Source organism: Cydia pomonella, chromosome 15 (genome assembly GCF_033807575.1).
Source record: "Cydia pomonella isolate Wapato2018A chromosome 15, ilCydPomo1, whole genome shotgun sequence".
NCBI classification, from domain to species: domain Eukaryota; kingdom Metazoa; phylum Arthropoda; class Insecta; order Lepidoptera; family Tortricidae; genus Cydia; species Cydia pomonella.
Window position 1 is genome coordinate 1,523,123 of NC_084717.1, and position 18,836 is coordinate 1,541,958.

An 18,836-nucleotide genomic window follows, 5' to 3' on the forward strand; every position below is an offset into this window, starting at 1 on the left:
CATGAGGCCCTGGTACTTGCTACTTGCTAAATTAAATTTTTGGACAGTTTTTTCTCAATTTTGGCCACCGTAGCCTACGGAGACTAACAAGCAACGCTAAGCGGTCTTCGTAGTCTATGGGTGTTGCTATATTACGGGTGTCACATGCGTGTTTCTGACTTATGAAGTAATTATTTTTACTATGCAACCAAATGAATATTTTGTAAGTTGGAAGCAATGCACTTAGTTTAAAACTGTATTCGTTTTGGTTTTGTTAGGTTGGTAGCCATTAATCGCAGTAACGTTATAGCGATTAAAAGCACAAGAGCTTTTATGAGGAATAGACAATATAGACTTTTCTTGAAACCTTTTATGTATGTTCTTATATTCGTGTTAATGAATGCATAAATGACAGATAACAGTAGAGGAGTAGGAAAACTTATTAATCTTATTATGATTCAGTAAGGTAAGCCATGTATGAAGTGAGCACTCTAGACTTAACCCGTGATTTTCTCAAGGGACTAAAGTATTGTACGGGTTTCTACAGGGTCGGCAACGCGCATGTGACTGCTTACCATCAGGCGGGCCGTATGCTTGTTTGCCGCCGACGTGGTATAAAAAAAAATATTATAGACTTACGTGCAAAAGGTCCCCTTCAAACGAAAAAAATGTTGTAAATAATGATGTGCGGTTCCCGGGAAATTTCCCTGGGTGAGATTATTCCCGGGAACGTTCCCAGGAATATTGCCCCTTGAAGGTAAAATACAGGGATGTTGAAATTGTGCATAGATACTATTTTATTATCAGAAATTCAGTCAACATTTGGCATCTTGAACTTTTTTTAAAACATTTAAAAAAATTATGCCATTTGCCAAATTAAATTCCCGGCCCCGCCGGCCGGCATAAAACAAATACAACTCAATAAGAATAGTCGAGATCCGTAAGCGTTTTACCAAGAAATTTTTGTACATACAAGTATTTAGGACGGGTTTTTATGAGATCTTTTGCATTGCATTATCAAACTATGAACACATAACTATTAGTTATTCCCGATCTATAATTTTTTTTTGTATTTGTATGGAGAAAATTTCTAAATGGTCCGACTTCGTGAAGAAGGCCCACTCACATCCAAGAACTGCGGGGGCTTAAAGTGAAGCCGTATTTCATTAAATTCCATAGTGGCGACTGTTATATTCAAACCCAATTCCCAAGTTTTTTCTTGGGTGCCACTTGCAGTTTACGGTTTATGGCTACTTTATTTGCTTTGTTTTTATTATACCTTAATTTTATTTCACCCATTTACCAAAATTTCTAGATTTCAAAACGAGACAGTGTCAAAGTGCCTGAATCTCGGAATGCCAAATTTTATTTCTCAAAATACCTTATTCCATAAATTCTAAAAGTTTAATTCCACTTGATATCATAATAATCGTCCCTTAATCTCAAAATACCTAAATTATTTATCCAATATGTATTGTCATCTTTAGTTCTAGCAGACTGTTAAGTCCCAGGAATTTCCCATAAGGGAATATTCCTTCTTCCGGGAAATTCCCACACGGCCCACACCTGTAACTCCTCTGGAGTTGCAGGTGTACATAGGCTACGGAGACTGCTTACCATCAGGCAGGCCGTATGCTTGTTTGCCACCGACGTAGTATAAAAAATAAAACCCTGCTCCACGGAACGGCTCTGTCATATAGGAAGGAAAAAATGACCAAAGCCTTCAGTATCCAGAGTTGGAACCGAACGAGTGTCCTCTGTTTACGCGATAGATGCCTAACAGTCAAACCAAGATAAGTTGGCAGCGATTTTGATATCTCAGACGGTACATCATCATCATGAACTTAAGAGTTATTGTCTTGTCGGTGGAGTATCTTCCAGATTTTCCTATCTTGCGCCAACTCTTTGACTTTTTGGTACGACACGACCCCTACTTTTTCTTTCGCTTGGTCTACGTAACTGCGTCTGGGTTTTCCTCTACCTCGCTTGCGTGCTATCCGCCCGGGATAGTTTTAAGGAAGTTATCGTGTCGTATTAGATGTCCAATCATTTTTCCGCGTCTGTTTTCTATAGTGTGTAGAATAGCTCTTTCACTCAGACGGTACACGTGTTATTTTAATTTAAACGTCAAATTTCTATAAAATTATGACGATTACTTAACCCTTGCACTGTCTGGGATATCAAAATCACTTAGCGCTTTTCTGGTTTGGTCTGACTTTAGACCGCTCAGAGGCCTTGGCAGCTGGAGGCCGTGGTCATTCTTTCTTTCTTCTTTAGTTTGAATAGTAGTGTTTGTACTTGGCACAAGTATCTCATCTAACCTGAGTTTTGGGGCGTATATTGAATCTCTGGATAATTCTGCAGCTAGGCGTCCTTTCTAGGGTCAAGCGGTACTTCACACCGGGGCAGCTTCTTTAGTTTTACATAGCTCAAGTCCGGTCGTGTATGGAGTATTGCAGCCACCTTTGGGATGGATCCGCCAAGTATCAGCTAGCCGCCTTAGATTTTATAGACAAACGCGCTAGGAAGCTTATTGGGCATGCGAGATTGGTAGAGGCTAGACTGCAGAGCCTAGAACACCGTAGAAAGGTAGCCTGTTTATCGGTTTTTTACAGGATATATGTCGGGGAGTGTGCGATGGGATTACATAATCTTATCCCCCCATCTCCGTTTTGCCACCGTGGGACTAGACGCGGACTTGCGTTTCACCCTTACGTCGTTACTTTACCACTGATTCGCACTAAACGCTACGCATCCAGCTTTATCATGCGATAGGCTAAGGAGTGGAATTCATTTCCTGCAAATCTATTCCCAGTCCACTACAACTTGGATCTTTTTAAATCGAGAGTGAATATACATCTTTTAGGTAAGCATGTTCCATCCTAGACTGCATCGGCACTTTCATGCCATCATGATGCCATCGGCATCTGGTGAGATTGTGGTCAAATACTTACCTTTTCGTAATAAAATTGAAATAACAGAAAATATTTTCACAGAGAGTAATTTAATTTAGAGTATCAAAAATACAAAATAAAAATGTCCAAAATTACAATAATAATGTAGGTATGTACTTAAAAACGACTCCAAATTAATTAAGTTCTTATATTAAAATTTGTAATGTCGCTTTAGATAGCGGCGCGGCCTTTCTTCCAGGAAGAGTTTTGGGGAGATAACAATCATGACCGGGAACAATGACCATTCATGAGCATCCGTTGTGAGACTGATAGGTACATTTACTTTTTCATAACTCATCATTAAATTATGTACTCTTAAGCATGGTGCAATAAGAGAGGAAAGCTGGTTTTTCTTGCGAGTGTTGATTTTGAGTCCTGAGTAAGCGAAAGATTCTAAGTTAGAATCTTGACTGTAGCGAGGGACAGGGGCGTAGCTACCGCCGTATCTGCCGTATCAATTATACGGGGCCTTCGGGCCACGGGGGCCCCCAACGTGCGTTTTTGTGAGAAATCTTTACCTTCCCGCCCCCAAACAAATTTTAATACGGGGCCCCGCCAAGGCACGCTACGCCACTGGCGAGGGACTCAAAAACACGAGATGTAAAATAACTTTGCTCTCATGTGACACATACAACTTTTCAGCTGTCGTTAGTGAGAACATATTAAAGGGTTAAAAAATTCAACATCAAGTAAAGTTAACCACATTTATTTACATTCATGAATGAAAGGCATCATCATTATGACGAAAGCTTCTAGAAATATTCCTGTATTCATGGCCTTCACTAAATTAAAAAGCTACTTTGTCTCAATCTCTGGAGTGAAGAAAGTAGGCTTGTTCGAGCTGCTGAGGTAAAAAAGTAAAACACTCTCATTTTAAAACGACATCATGCTTAAATTACATGAAGCTTGGCATGAACATTTACGTAGAGTGGAACCACGCTAAGTTTTCATGCCAAGTGCTTCGTTAAGAGGCTTCTTTTTGAATCTAACGAAATAACGGTAATTTCTCTATGAAATTCCATTTCGGGAGAAAATGGTTTACACTACAAAATCTTAACAAATCACTTTGATTTTGAAGTCAATCGCTTCAGCATAATATATTCCAGGTTTACTTATAGGTTTCGCTTTTTTTAATTTTTATTTTTTTTTACAAATTTCGAAAAAAGGAAACCTATAAACCTAGTTTTTCATTGTGTCAATAACATACTAAAAAATCATGGAAAATATTTACAAATGGAAAACATTTTTTTTTTTTTATAAGATGAGTACGTGGTATAAAATGTTTTGTTTTTTTTAAATTCGTAACTAATGTTTAAATGTTAAAGTTCTTGTTATTTTTTTCTTACTTATTACCTATGTACCTATTAGCGCGTTCGCGACATAAGAAACTGCAATCGCAGTAAAAAAAAAAAAATTGCAACTCTACGCCTAAAACTAAATACGAGACTAGGGCTCTATACGTCCATGTTTTAATTTTTAGCCCTTTGTGATATTATATAGTAATTACACCTAATAGTAATTCATTCTTCAAGAAATATTGGCACTTACCTACTTATAATTTTTTTTTCATACAATTTAAGTTATAATCGGTCAAACAACTTTATCAGTAGAAAAAGGCGCGTTATTCTAATTTTCTATGGGACGATAACCCTTCGCGCCTACATTTTTATATTTGTCTCTTTTTCTACTGACGGAAATGGCTTGACCGACCATAGGTAAGTACCCTTATTTAAAAAAAAAGTGGAAAAGTTTTTCCTTTACCATCGATAATTACTATTGCTTTAATTGAATGCACCTATTGCCTAAAAAAATCATACCTTTAATTCGAATCCCACTTGCAAAATGCACTCGTAACCAGCACACAAAGTCACAAACAATTTGTTTTACAACACTTCACAGTTTAATGTTACATTATGGTTTTTGAATACAGTAACATTCAATGTTTGCTCTCCTGCCACTTGTTCAAATTTCGAACTTTCCGCGGCGTCTTACTCAGATATTGAGTAGTCCGTAGTTCCGTACGAATCCGGCAACCGGCGTTTTTGAAATGCCGCTGCCGCTTCGCGTTCCCGCCAATGTTTACCTTGCCTATAAGTCCTATAACACTACCAAATATAGAGAACGATCCTGGACCGTATTTCTCAACGACGAGGTAAACATTTCATTTAGTCGCTTTGCATGAGTTTCATTCATTATTTGCTATTATATCAAACATTTTAGAAACACGGGACTAGTATGAAATCGTATTCAATTTGTAACAATTTAAATTGTTCGTATTATACTTTACCTACGTTTCCGCCCTCTAGATGCTACAGGTGGAACTTTCAGTGGTTTATTTTGGTTACTCTATGGTTTACTTTATGTGCTCAGCCATCTTGTAAAGTATTGCTACTCTTTTTGCATAGATGGCGTTAAAGAAACAAATATTTACTATTTACATATTACCATTTGATTGGTTTTGGATCCTATTGCTCAGTCACAAATTTTGATTTGATTATTCGTTTTTTATTTTATTCACTACGGTGAATGTATATTTAGTCGATTAAGGATTTAGTATCACAATGTCCTTCGCTGAATGCCTTCATAAGGCGAAATGTCAATGTCATTTCAATTTAAAATATGGCGTTGCATCGCTTGTAACTGTCAGTGATTTGACAGCAATTTTCAAAATGCCTGCAATTCTACGCATTTACCAACTGTTCTAGATTTCTAGTGATCTATACTGACGTCCTGATTTTATAATAATACTTCTTAAAGCGAAAAATAAAGGCAGAATATATCTTTCTTCGAAATGTTACGACCTATATCGGCCATTGGCCGAAGGATTTCTTTATCGAGTAGTTCGAAGGACTCGATCAGGACTAAAGTGGTTCATCCCGCTTCTCTCTTGAAACCGGCAGAAAAGATTAAGCTGTACAATAAAGAGAACAAAGACCTGTTCGGCCCGTTATTGGAGACAAACAAGCAGAGGAAACAAAAATTACGGAAGTCTGGTAAGTGCAAATCGATTGTAAGGTTTCTGTAACCTTGGCGAGATTTATTACAACTTTCTACTCTACTGAAGGTAAAAATAGGCTGGTTTGCCATGTGAGGAGTCATAACGTTCACATTTACTCATGAAAAAAAGATTTGACGCGCCGTCTCCTCTAATGGCTTTGTTTACTTGGTCGTTTATATTTGTATTCACGGGTCCGTCAGTTTTATTGCGTATCAGCCGCATGCAGATAGTCGTGCCTTGCCAATTACAATCATATGACATTACGTTACTGGCGCCGTGAGTTATACACGCGTAGATACGCCGCATTCTCAGTTTATACTTATCTTTGCAGCTAAAAATAGCAAACTCACGGATCAAAACAACAGAGCGTCGGCGCCTAACGAAAGTGCAGTGAAATTCGACAGTAGTGCTAAGAAAAATGATATAACCTGCCTCAAATACAATCCTGTTTTGCCAGTGGACATTTTTAAAAGAAAAATGTGGCAGAATACAAGGACTTGTGTTAACTTTGTGGGTGTGCTGTTAAATAATGCTAGTGTGAGAGGTTTGAAGACTTCAGCAGCTGTCAGTGCTGCTAGAAGCACAGCAGCAGAGCAGGGTTATGTGTCAGAGGACAAGATTCTTCAGATCAAGCCGTACCGGAATGATTATGCCCAGCAATATCCATCGGTGACTCTGATTCTAAATAAAACAATGACGAATGAATCTAGGGCAGCATTAGAAAAGTGGAAACAGGAAAGAATTGCTGAAATGGGACAAGAGGAGTTTGATCGATTCTATCAAGGTAAGAGTCATTTTTGTATGCCATTCAACTTCTTTTGAGTTTTATTAAGCAACATGTTTAATGCTACCACATATCATATAATGCTATCGACAATTGAGTCATTGATAGTTATTTTCTTAAAAATGGTGAGTGATATTCAGGGGCGTTTTTACCCTAGGGCCAGGGGAGCCATGGCACGGGGCGCCAGGCTGCAGCAGGGTGCCAAAGCAGGTTTTTTCTTCAATGAAATAATTTATCGTCACTTAATGGGGCGGGAAGGCTAACTGGCCCGGGCACAAAATCTTTAAACATGCCTCTGGTGATATTTCTACTAACATTTATTTGTTTATCATCTATACTTCTAAATAGCTTAGTCTGTCTTCTTGTATGGTAAGTTTAAGTAAGCTTCTTCTTCTTAAGTTGGTCCCTCAATGCTGAGGTTCATGACATCATGTCCTGTTGAAGACCAGATTCCTCCATAGGCTTCTATTCCTCGCCAAGCGCATGGCCTTGTGTAGTTTTAATTACATAGGTGCAGTGATTTGAGCACACCATCTAGTAGGGGGAGGGCCCTGAGGTTTGGTGCCTTCAACTTGCCCGCCATAATAAGGGTGCGTTTCAACCAGAGATGTGATATGCTTGCTATGCTATGTTTTCATACATTTGAAACGCAGCTCCAGCTGCAGCTACGGTTCAAATGTATGAAAACATAGCACAGCATAGTTGAACACATCTGGTTGAAAGGCACCCTTACTCTCTCTAGGCTATCCGGGGAGCGGTGTGAGAAATGTCCGAAGTAAATAAGAGTAAGCTATAAGTAAGCTTAAGTAATTCTATAATTTTATACCTTATCACAATGACAATAGTAGGGACATCCCTAATGACTTTAATGTTGATTATCACTGTGGCAAGTATCAAATTAATTCTTTGATTGTACTACACTAATTTCATTTATATTGTGATCTATGACTAAAATCATGAGTAAGATCTTGCCTAGAGTGCAGTGTTAGTAGAGCAGTGGGACCACTGCTGGGTAAAGGTCTGCTATTTATTCTTTCACTCACCCAGGCTTAATCAGTCTGCCATCAGATAGCAAGAAAAGTAACAAATTCGTGTCATCATCTTTAATATTGAGCCTTTAGTGCATTCAAAGTCTTATAATTAAGGCAGTTATAATATTCAATACATTATTCTATTGACAATTTTATATGACATGCTATACAGACTTTTTTCTGGTAGACACTTGGTTGTTGTTTAAGGAACAACATTAAATTATAACTCACATGTAAATGTTCATTTCTGCTTTTAACTACATTTACCGTGGGGTATAGACACACTTACCTGTATTTGCCTTACATAAAATAAAGCACAGATTAAAAGCTAGGTGCTGCCAGGCGAACTTTTTTAAGAATGACAAATTGGTACATAATTGATGACCAGTCTGGCCTAGTGGGTAGTGACCCTGCCTATGAAGCCGATGGGCCTGGGTTCGAATCCCGGTAAGCGCATTTATTTGTGTGATGAGTACAGATATTTGTTCCTGAGTCATGGATGTTTTCTATGTATTTAAGTATTTGTATATTATATATATTGTTGTCCTGAGTACCCTCAACACAAGCCTTCTTGGCTTACCGTGGGACTTAGTTAATTTATATTTATAATATCACTGTGATCGGCGTTTTGACTGCCAGGGCTGAAAGACCTCAATATTGTATGGAAGGTTTCCATGGCTGATACAATGATGAATCATTTTAGTCTTTATTTTTACCATATTTTCGTGAAAAGCAATTATAAATTTTCCGGTATGTGTGTGTGTGTGTGTGTGTGTGTGTGTGTGTGTGTGTGTGTCTGTCTGTCTGTCTGTCTGTCTGTGGCACCGTAACTTTAGAGTGCTTAAACGGGTGAACTGATTTGGATGCAGTTTTCGTTTTATTTTAATATAAATGTGTTATAAGTGGAAGGAACATGTACAAATTGTTTGTTTGCTTTTATTTAAATACCTAAAGATACAGTTTTTGATGTTTCTGTTTCATAATATCAATAATATATGCTGCATTACATAATAAACATGCTGCCAATTAACATGTAATTTGAATTTGCTTTTATTTATACAATGTTTCTTTTTGGCAGCTCAATTGGCTCTGGGCTCGAAATTCCACAGCACACTCAAAGACTACTTCACTCAGCCGAAATCTCAGCTCCGCATAGAGAAAGATGTGGAGCCAGTCTGGAACTCGGTAGCTGAGGTGTTGAAGCACATATCCTCTCCGAAAGCCATAGAGTCCAACGTAGTACACCCAGTTTTAAAATATAGAGGGATATTTGACGCTATTGCCTATTATGAGTAAGTATTTAATCGAATTTAAACTGTTGTGAGACATATTAACATTAAACGAATTCTACGGTTTACAATCACGTATTTTTAGTCACTCGCGCGGCATGCTTCAGAGAGTATAGATCTCCTTTCTCATAATTTTTTGATGAATTTTTAGTGTCTCTTTTCGTCACATATTACCGGGGACGCACGCTTGCGACCTCATTCTTAAAAAGTAAGATGAGAAGACGTGCTATTAGAAACGAATACTTGTTGTTTAGATATTACGTAACAAAAGGTGTACAATTTTAATGACTAAATCTTTAAATTTCACATTTTTGCTCTAAAATCGTTAACGGGCTCTTAAGGCGTACGCACTGCGCAAACAAGCGGAGCGCAGCGCAGTGCAGATCACTAAAAAATGTATATATATTAAGGTATAATTTAGAATGCTCGTGAGACCAATCTCGGAGCATCACGGAGGATTTTAGTTAGTAGACTATACCGGGCGGCAGGCGTCATCCCCCGGCGCGCTGGCGGGCGCTCGCGGCGCGGCGCGGGACGAGCCCTCGTCAGTGTGCGCTGCGCGGAGAAAATGCTCTTCGATGATCTGCGCTGCGCTCCGCCAGCTTGCGCAGGCCTTTAAGAGGAAAGGGGACGGCCGTTTCTCCATACAAACGTAGTCCCCAGTTTCCTCTTTTATCCTATTAACATTATGGAAAATATTTTTACTTACATAATTTGTTTAACTTTGATTCAATTCGATTCGTGTTTGATTTTTTTTTGGGTATTGTAAGAATTAGGAGCAAACAACAGATTTCGTATAAATTTCTAAATGCTCGTAACTCTTATAATAATTAAAAATTCGAAAAAAAAAATCAAACGTCCCCTACGTTGATGTGGTTGATATACCTACAACAAATTATGTCAAAATATATTCAAAAAAATTATATCCAGAAAGGAAAATGAGGACTACGTTTTTATGAAAATGTGATTTCGCACGGATCCTCCACATTCGTCTTAAAATGCTTCAGTTAAATAATTATGGTCTGTGTAACAATCACAAACGTCTTTGACAAGACGAATTTTAGAGATATTTTGAATTTGACAGACTTTCATGAATAAAGATATTGCAGAGGGCGGGGCATTCCATTCATGTAAATGAAGGTGAAGCATTCAAAGTCAAGTGCAGTAATAAATACTGACGTAAAAAGGCGAGAAATAGGTTCATTACACTCATTACCATACTTTGTTTTTTAACTGTCCTTAACCCTTTTATTTATGTGGCCATTGCCTGAATGACGTCACAATATCACAATAAATCAAATGCAGTTTGTAGTCTGGTCAGTCAACTGCGTAAAAGCAGCAATGTAATGTAAATTAAATCATTATTTACAATATGCTAAATTCATACTCGTATTTATTAAATTCATTTAATCATTCCTTTGTACCTACAACAATTCATCTTCTATGAAAATAAAATACGTATTTCTGAAAAAAATCATATTATAACAACTTGTCTACAGTTGTCTTTTAGGGTTCCGTACCCAAAGGGTCAAAGGTACTGAGACTTCACTGTCCGTCCGTCCGTCTGTCTGACTGAAATTTTCACAGATGATGTATTTCTGTTGCCGCTATAAAAATACTAAAAACAGAATAAAATAAATGTTTAATAGGGGCTCCCATACAACAAACATATTTTTTTTGCCGTTTTTATAAATAATGGTACGGAACCCTTCGTGCGTGAGTCCGACTCGCACTTGGCCGGTTTTTGGAAATAATTATTTTTACCACCAACTTGGCCAGACAAAGTCACAACCCCACTATAATAGTACATTGTGATACAAGTGTGCTAAGTTGGTCATTACACACGAGGCGATATTGTGCGCGCGAGCTACAAGCGAGCGCGAAGAAAGCCGATGTGGGTAATGACCATAGCACACGCGTTTCTTACGACGTTTATCAACACAATTTCGAGGAAAATAATATTATAAATGCGGAAGCTTCTTTTTAACTCATTTTTCTCAAACTACTTACTTCAAATTAGGTTCGGAAATACTACGTATCCGGTGCGATGAGTGAAAATGAAATATGTAATGGAATATCATACAGCTTTACGTACCTAGGCCTGTAAATCAACTTTCTTTTGTTTTTAAACGTTAAATTGTGACACACCGTCTTGGCATTCGGCCATCGAATAGTAGTATATTCGTATTCGTCATTTGTTAAATAAATAAAATAAAATATCTTTATTTCGAAGATCAGGCTTCATAGTTGTTAGTATTATGTGAAAACAAAACAAACAAACTTAAAACTAAAGGTTAGTGTTATCGGCACATTTAACATTGCTTCATTATTCCCTCAATGTGGGCTAGATGCTACCCCTTTAATTTGCCCAATCCAATGAGCGAGGCTCGAGCTATCATATTTGTTAGCAATAGCATTCAGAATACTGTTGACCCTGTAAACCCTCGAATAAAACAAATCGACTACAATTTTTTTTCTGTTAATTGCTAGTTTGACAAAAGCACTATAATACAAATCTCGGCGAGAAACGGGGTTCCCGGCTGCGTATCCCTATCCGTAACTAAATCTACTGGCCTGCAACTCTTCGTTTCCCGTCCTCTACAGTAATGTACTATTACAGAAGAGGTTTCCTCTTGTCTTACATTTTAGAAGCTTTTATGAATAGGGCCCAAAGTGTCATTATTGCAATTTTATTTATTTAGCCTATTTGAGTGTACCACTGCTGGGCGAAGACCTCTCCCCTGGTTCTCCATAACTCCCGGTTTTGTGGTTCCTCCGTCCAGTTGTAAAGGAAGGTGTCGCCATCTCCTGGGCCCAAGCTGCTCTACCAGCATCCACTTGATTAGAACATCTATCCGGATGCATGCGATAATCGTGGCCCAGTCCTATTTGAGCCAAGGTGTCAATTTATTATTTTTATTTCCAGCGACAAGCCAACCCTAATTGAATGGAAGAAATCTGATAAGCAACGCAAATCCATAGCCACGACTTACGACAACCCAGTGCAGCTAGCAGCCTACTTCGGAGCAGTGTGCAACGATCTGAACTACAAGCATTTGAATGTCCGGGATGCTCTTCTAGTCATCGCCTACACCGATGGTTCCAAAGCGGATTACTACCATCTCTCAATGGACAAGCTTAGGGAACACTGGGCCCAGTGGCTGATACGGTTGGAGACATACATGAAGAAACATGGACAGGACTCTGAGAAGATTTTGAAAGGCGGGAAGAGGTTGTTTGAGGAAGAAATCGGGAATCTCCAGTAATTATTGGTGAGTAATTTGAAGTATGTATATCCTTTCTATTTATGAATTACTAGAGTTGGACCACGCGAAGTTTTCTGGCAAAGTGCTACGTCAAGTATGCAGCTTATAGGGTTTAGGGATATGTCTGCATTCTTACTGCCAAGAGTGCAAAGTTAGCGTCGTCAGAGTCAGTTTTAATGCTGACATATTTGAATAGGTAAGTTAATTAATGTAGTTTTTTTTTTGTTGACATTTTTCGATTAATTCAATTGTTTTTTTTTTTTCAATATTATTTCAATTGATTATGCCATAGCCCAGTGGTTTTCCGTGTGTATACTTTAAATTATCCATTCAGAACAAAAATTCACCATATAATAAATAACCTAATCTCAGTAGGTTTCATAAAAGTACCGACGGCTTATTGCCTATGCCAGGGGTTCCCAATCTTTTTCAACATGCGGCGCAGTTACAAGTTTAGTATTTTGCAACGGCACCCTTGTAAATTTAAAATCACGGTCTAAAAAGAGTGACACGACGCTATATTATTTAACGCTGCGAGCGCTCAAATAGGTACCCGCGAATATTTGTGGTTTCGGATAATGACAGAAGTCACGGCGCCCCTCTTTACTTTCTACGGCGCACCAGGGCGCCGCGGCGCACACTTTGGGAACCCCCGGCCTATGCCTATCCACAGATTTTATTCATCATATTAATATTTCGAAAATAATTCAAAACTTTTTTATTTTCAGCGGGGATAAAGCGGATGGAAAATAAAACTGAAGAAATAAAGAAAACCAATTCCAGCTACTTTCAAAATTTGTGAGTCTCGGTCATTGTAAAATTTGTTATGAAAAAAAGACTGTTGTTGAAGTTATAATGGACTTAGTCTTCCCAAATCGAAAATAATTGGCTAGTACTCTTAAGATTTTTCGGATCTATAATAGTTGTTTAATAATTATTGTCATGTTATATAATATCATGGTCATGCCCAGATAAAATATACCATTATTTCAGTCTAAGGAGTCTTAAGCTTGGTATTGCAGTACTAAAAGAACAGATACACTAGAAACTCGATTACCCTTTAGGGAATATTACGCAACACTCTGCATAGGGGGCGCCATTAGCACAAACTGTAAACAAACCGCCTTTATTTATTTGTAACAAATAATCTGTGAAAAATCGTCAAAAACTGTTTATGGTATACTATATAAGTTACTCTATGGTTTGTACTAGTGCTGCCTCTGGTGGCAGAAAATTGACGGACACTTGTTTGGATAAACAAAGGTTTTTTTGGGCGAGATTTAACAAATACAACACTTTTTTAACATAAAAACAGTAAAAAATTTGACTTCATAATTAACGCTAAAATATAAAACACCAGAAAAAAGTTCTGATAATTAAAATTAAGTGATACTGTACAATACAATGCAATACAATATAAATCCTCTTTACAGTACATATGGTGCTACTTTCCCGCACGTGCGGGAGTGAGCACTTTCCGTGCATATGTCCAAACTTTAAAGAGCCATATATACTGTAAAACATACGATACATGTGCGAATAGGTAATTCGCAACTCGTGTCGATTTCACAGACCTGCTTCGCTTAAAGACAGATGAAGTGTGCGAAACGGAAGCCATCACGTATATGAACATCTCATCGAGTTTTTTTTTTATGGAGGATAGGGAGTGCGAAAGAGGCAGACTACAAATGAGAAAATGTAACCATTTTTGAGTTAGATCTCGGCCGCAGTATTTTGCCGTATTTTTTAATGTAAAAAATATAAATGAATCAGGAAGAAAACCATAAATAAAGTAATGTAGTGAAGGTAGTGTCGTGTAGTGTCACAGGGCCAAACAACCCAGGCAAATACCTACTCATTTCACAGGTAATAGGGTTGTTTCCATCTACAAAACTTAGGGCAGAAATGTATCCCAATAAATTCTTTTGGATTATAAGAACATGTTAAACTACTATTAGGGGACCTGTAATGACCATATTTTTGTAAATATTGAATTTAAAATATGTTTTGGCACACGTCACGTGACCAAACTCGAAACGTCATTGAAGATTCTGATGACGTCACAACTCTCGGATTAACACTGTTACTAATATTTTTGATCTCACATAGACAATTTGCGCACACACTTGCATTTCATTTTTGGTCGCACTTTTGAAGGTTGATCCTCCGTCCTTCGGTCGTGCTTTTATCCATCATCACTCGTTGCGAATTTTTTATTTTCAGCACTTGTATCGTAAATAACTATAATTAACCTTAAAAAACATTAACAGAAAAAACTTTTTAACAAAAAATAAAACCGACTTTAATTATTACCAAAAGCGCCATACATGTACCTATAACATTTGAAGAGTTCCCTCGATTTCTCCAAGATCCCATCATCAGACCCCGCCTTGGTGCCAACGAGACCATCTACCCGTTCGATTAAAATAAAAATTTTGAAAATCGATTCACGATTCTTGGAGATATCGATATCTCACATACATACAAAATAAAAACAGTCGAATTGAGAACCTCCTCCTTTTTTGAAGTCAGTTAAAAATAAAAGTGAGAACTCTATCATTTCACATGGTTCCATGTTAATTTAGTACATTTTGTTGTGTGTACCTTGTCCTTTGACCTGGTGCAGAATCCGGGAAAACAACTAACACTGTAAATCCAAGCAAGACTCATTAACAAATAATGGTGAGATTCAAAGTAGGTTATAAAAGAGAAAATATTGTCATAAGTCACCACCCAGCTAGCAGTCGTTTTTATCGTTTATCGCCGTGGATAAGAAATGGATCACTCTCACACTTTCATACTTGCCCTGGCTTCAATCATATCTTATCCACAGCGACAAGCGACATGAAGTGTTGAATTGTTGTAACAATTTGTTGATAGCACTCGGGATTAATATTGTGAAAATTGTATTAGCTTATTGTAAAATTATCAACTATAGCGAAATACCAAAAAAGTAGTGATCGCCTAGTCAGTTTCGAATACAGTTTCAAATTCTTAGATTTTTCAGAATATGAAAAAAAATCATAGCATTTATTAGCAATAGCATAAACTTCACTACATCACATCGCTACCTAAGTCACATAAGAATAATCCCTTTTTTTTAAAATGCGGGCTGTGTCTTACAGTTTAAAATTATTTGTTTGTGTGGTGTAAGTATTTATGATAAACTATAAAATTGCAAATTACATTGTCCATGTTGTATTTTTGTCGTTCTTGTACTTTTTGCTCATACTGCGGTCACGGCGGTTAAAGTGGAAATTTACATAATACAGATGTCTCAAAAGTAAATCTGGTACCTGTAATTGACAGGTGATTTTTTTAACCGTTTTCCAGGCATAGTACGATTTATCGACCACATACGCGCCATTAGAATTTCAACTTTAGCATTCCGATTTAAGGTTCAAATTAGATTACACTTTCAGGAAATGTTACTTGTCTTGAAATGAATCACCAAAGCTGGATTAATTTGAATATATTTGGATTTTTTGGGAAAACCTTGTAGATTGGTGCGGCCTGGAAAAGGGTTAACATGTACTTTTTTTTAACACAAATAGAATTAGAATAGATATTTAAAACACGCTGGCCATCAGTATGATTGTACTTTACACTTTATTATTTTGGTAAGGTAGAAAATTAATCATAAACTGCAGGAACCAAAATGACGCAAAATGTAATTCGTTTACTTTTTATCTGAAGGCGCGTTTTTACTTATTAATCTGTCGTCATAAGAAGTCGACCGTATATAAACACGCCCTTACCTACTGTGTGATAATATAAATAGTATGGTAAATCGTTTAAAATGTGTACAACTTAATATTTTGACTGTCGCAAAACAAATACAGTAACAATAGTAAAAATCTATTGTTAAATATATCGCTTTATGTAAAAAAACTACTCAGATTTTTTTATTTTTCTTTCATGCTGTATATGATTATTCTATCCCTGTATGGTAAGTTCATAATACGTTTAATAACATTAATGCTTTATAAACGTAGATATTTCATGTTCCTTTAATTTTAAGGTCTGACATATTCGAAATAATTTCAATATTGTATGTTATGGACTAAGCCGTTCCTCGATAAAAAAAAACTAACCTTTTCGCTACCATTGACTTGATACTATGGAAGGTAGAGGTAAGGAACGCAATCTCCAAACGCAGAACTGATGCAAGTGTCCAGTTGTCGGCTATAAATAATAGTTCCAAATCTCTCCCGAGTGTCGCTAGAGTAGCTAAGAACCTACGCGTTATTGACGGAGTGAAGTGCGCTATGATTTGATTTTCTTTTCAAGTATTCTAGGTATTGTTCCACCTATTTAAAGTTTTTTGATGACACTTTTTGGCATATGGAGATTCCAATCCTTACCTCTACCTTCCATACTTGATACAAAGTAAGTACGTGTAGGTATGGTATGTCATGCTCCCGTCTCATTATTTTCTCGCGATGTTTTGATCAGCTATCAGATTTTGACAACGGCGCCTTCGTCGCATTATAAATTATAAGTAACATGTGAGTAAAACTTGTAAACTCTGAAATCATTATTATAATCCAAGTCTGATTTATGTTTGTATAACTCAGTCCATATCTTGTAATAAAACCATAAAAAGTTTGTGTTTATTTTATTTCCCCTTTTGCATCTGTTACACACGATAAGCCTAAGACCGCCTTGATTCCTAAATAATTATTTAGGCACCTTCAACTTTACTATAAAAATTTAACCACGAATTAGTGGTTCGAAGAGTGGAATCTAAGTGTTGCGAGGGTTGAACAAACTTTGCTACCTACCGACTAAAACATTAAAAAAAAGCTTGTAAATAAGTAGGTGCTTCCCTGCTTCCTCAAGTTGGCCGATGAAATTGACTTTTAAATGATGAATTTGAATCATAAATATTTACCCCCTTATTCATAAACGTCTACTAAATTTACGATGCCGCTAATAAACGTTTGTCCCTTTCCGACGTATTGGTATGTTGGAAAAGGACAAACGTTTATTAGCGGCATCGTAAATTTAGTAGACGTTTATGATGAATAAGGGGGTAAATATTTATGATTCAAAATCATCATTTAAAAGTCAATTTCATCGGCCAACTTGAGGAAGCAGGGAAGCACCTACTTATTTACAAGCTTTTTTTATATACAACGTCGGTGGCAAACAAGCATACGGCCCGCCTGATGGTAAGCAGTCTCCGTAGCCTATGTACGCCTACAACTCCAAACTCCCCCCCCACCCTCTTTGAGCTCTGGCAAGCTAAAATTTCGCTTACATAATGTAAGTTGGGTAAAAATTGACATTGCAATATTATGGTAGTTACCTATATACATACCATCGAGCTAATCTGAATTCTGATGATGGACTCTGGAGGTGGCCATAGGAATTTCTTGATAAAACAACGCAATCGAATTGGGTTTGGTAGAATTGTCTCAATGTGTATTCGTTGCCTGTTGAAAGAAAAGTACAGTCAGCGATAAAAGCTTGTAGGTATCAAAAATGAAATTTTTGAAAAAATTAATAGTAGGTACCTATTTTAAATAATGGTTCATACCTCTAACTCATAGACATAATAATACTAAAGATGTAGTCTAAGGTAGCTGCCACCGTAGCCACACACACACACACACAGCCACATTTGTATGTACGATTGACAATGAGTATATATATTGTTGTCTAAGTACCCTCAACACAAGCCTTATTGAGCTTACTGTGGGACTTAGTTAATTTATGTAATAATGTCCTATAATATTTATTTATTTTAGTAAACTATAAACTCGGTATTTTTACAATTTTAATTTTACTTGAAAGGAATAGGGTTGTTTCCATCTACAAATCTTAGGAAAGAATTGTATCCCAATAAATTCTTTTGGATTATAAGAACATGTTAAACTACTTTTAGGGGACCTGTAATGACCATATTTTAGTAAATATTGAATTTAAAATATCTTTTGGCACACGTCACGTGACCAAACCCGAAACGTCTTTGAAGATTAGGATGACGTCACAACTCTCGGATTGACACTGTTGACAGCTAGGTGATAAACAACAAATGACAAATATCAGTTGACAGTTCGTATCTTCTACGTGTGTATGTAGTTATGTGTCAAAGCGTAAACTGTGACGTCACACAATTTCAAAGAGTGTTTTGGGCGCGAAAGCATCTGTCAAAATATATTTTGTCAATTTAACAACGTATTTAAAGCCTTTTTTAGCATAAAAGTTGAATTTTGGAGCAACTTTTAGTTAATATAGAAAGTAATACAAGCGTTTCAAAAAATTGGAAACAACCATATTAAACTACCTAAAATGAACAGATACTTTATATATTCTTGTCGACCAGTATGATTTTTTTAATTCGATATTACAATAATCAACGGCGGAAATCCATGGTACACTAGCCAAAACCAACTAAAATGTTTTCCGCAAAGTATCCATTTACATTTCTATGATGTTAATTTTTAGTGAATATATCGAAGCTTCAGTTAATCGCTATTCCGTTCCGCTGTGTAAAGATTATCGATATATGACATGATTGAAATCGATA

The 18,836-nt window shown here is 36.9% G+C and overlaps 2 protein-coding genes across 2 annotated transcripts in view; one reads left to right on the plus strand and one right to left on the minus strand.

Annotated features, from left to right (window-relative positions):
• LOC133525500 (connectin-like) overlaps positions 1–5,024 on the minus strand; it is a 181,306-nt gene extending 176,282 nt beyond the window's left edge. Inside the window, exon 1 of the mRNA XM_061861761.1 lies at positions 4,751–5,024. The gene's annotated coding sequence lies outside the window, so the exon portion shown is untranslated. The remainder of the gene's footprint in view (positions 1–4,750) is intronic.
• Positions 5,025–5,604: 580 nt separating this feature from the next.
• On the plus strand, positions 5,605–16,909 carry LOC133525505 (mitochondrial genome maintenance exonuclease 1-like). The gene is made up of 5 exons (XM_061861766.1): positions 5,605–5,926; positions 6,263–6,715; positions 8,825–9,038; positions 11,962–12,307; positions 13,030–16,909. The coding sequence occupies exons 1-4, from the start codon at positions 5,725–5,727 to the stop codon at positions 12,299–12,301; spliced, it is 1,209 nt and encodes a 402-aa protein (XP_061717750.1). The 5' UTR covers positions 5,605–5,724; the 3' UTR covers positions 12,302–12,307; positions 13,030–16,909.
• Positions 16,910–18,836: the final 1,927 nt, after the last annotated feature.

Excerpts from the sequence above, each read along its gene's own strand:
- LOC133525505 (XM_061861766.1), top strand. The coding sequence starts at position 5,725 with ATGTTACGACCTATATCGGCCATTGGCCGAAGGATTTCTTTATCGAGT. Across the intron at positions 5,927-6,262 it reads ACAAAAATTACGGAAGTCTG|CTAAAAATAGCAAACTCACG; the intron begins GTAAGTGCAAAT and ends TTATCTTTGCAG. Across the intron at positions 6,716-8,824 it reads GTTTGATCGATTCTATCAAG|CTCAATTGGCTCTGGGCTCG; the intron begins GTAAGAGTCATT and ends TCTTTTTGGCAG.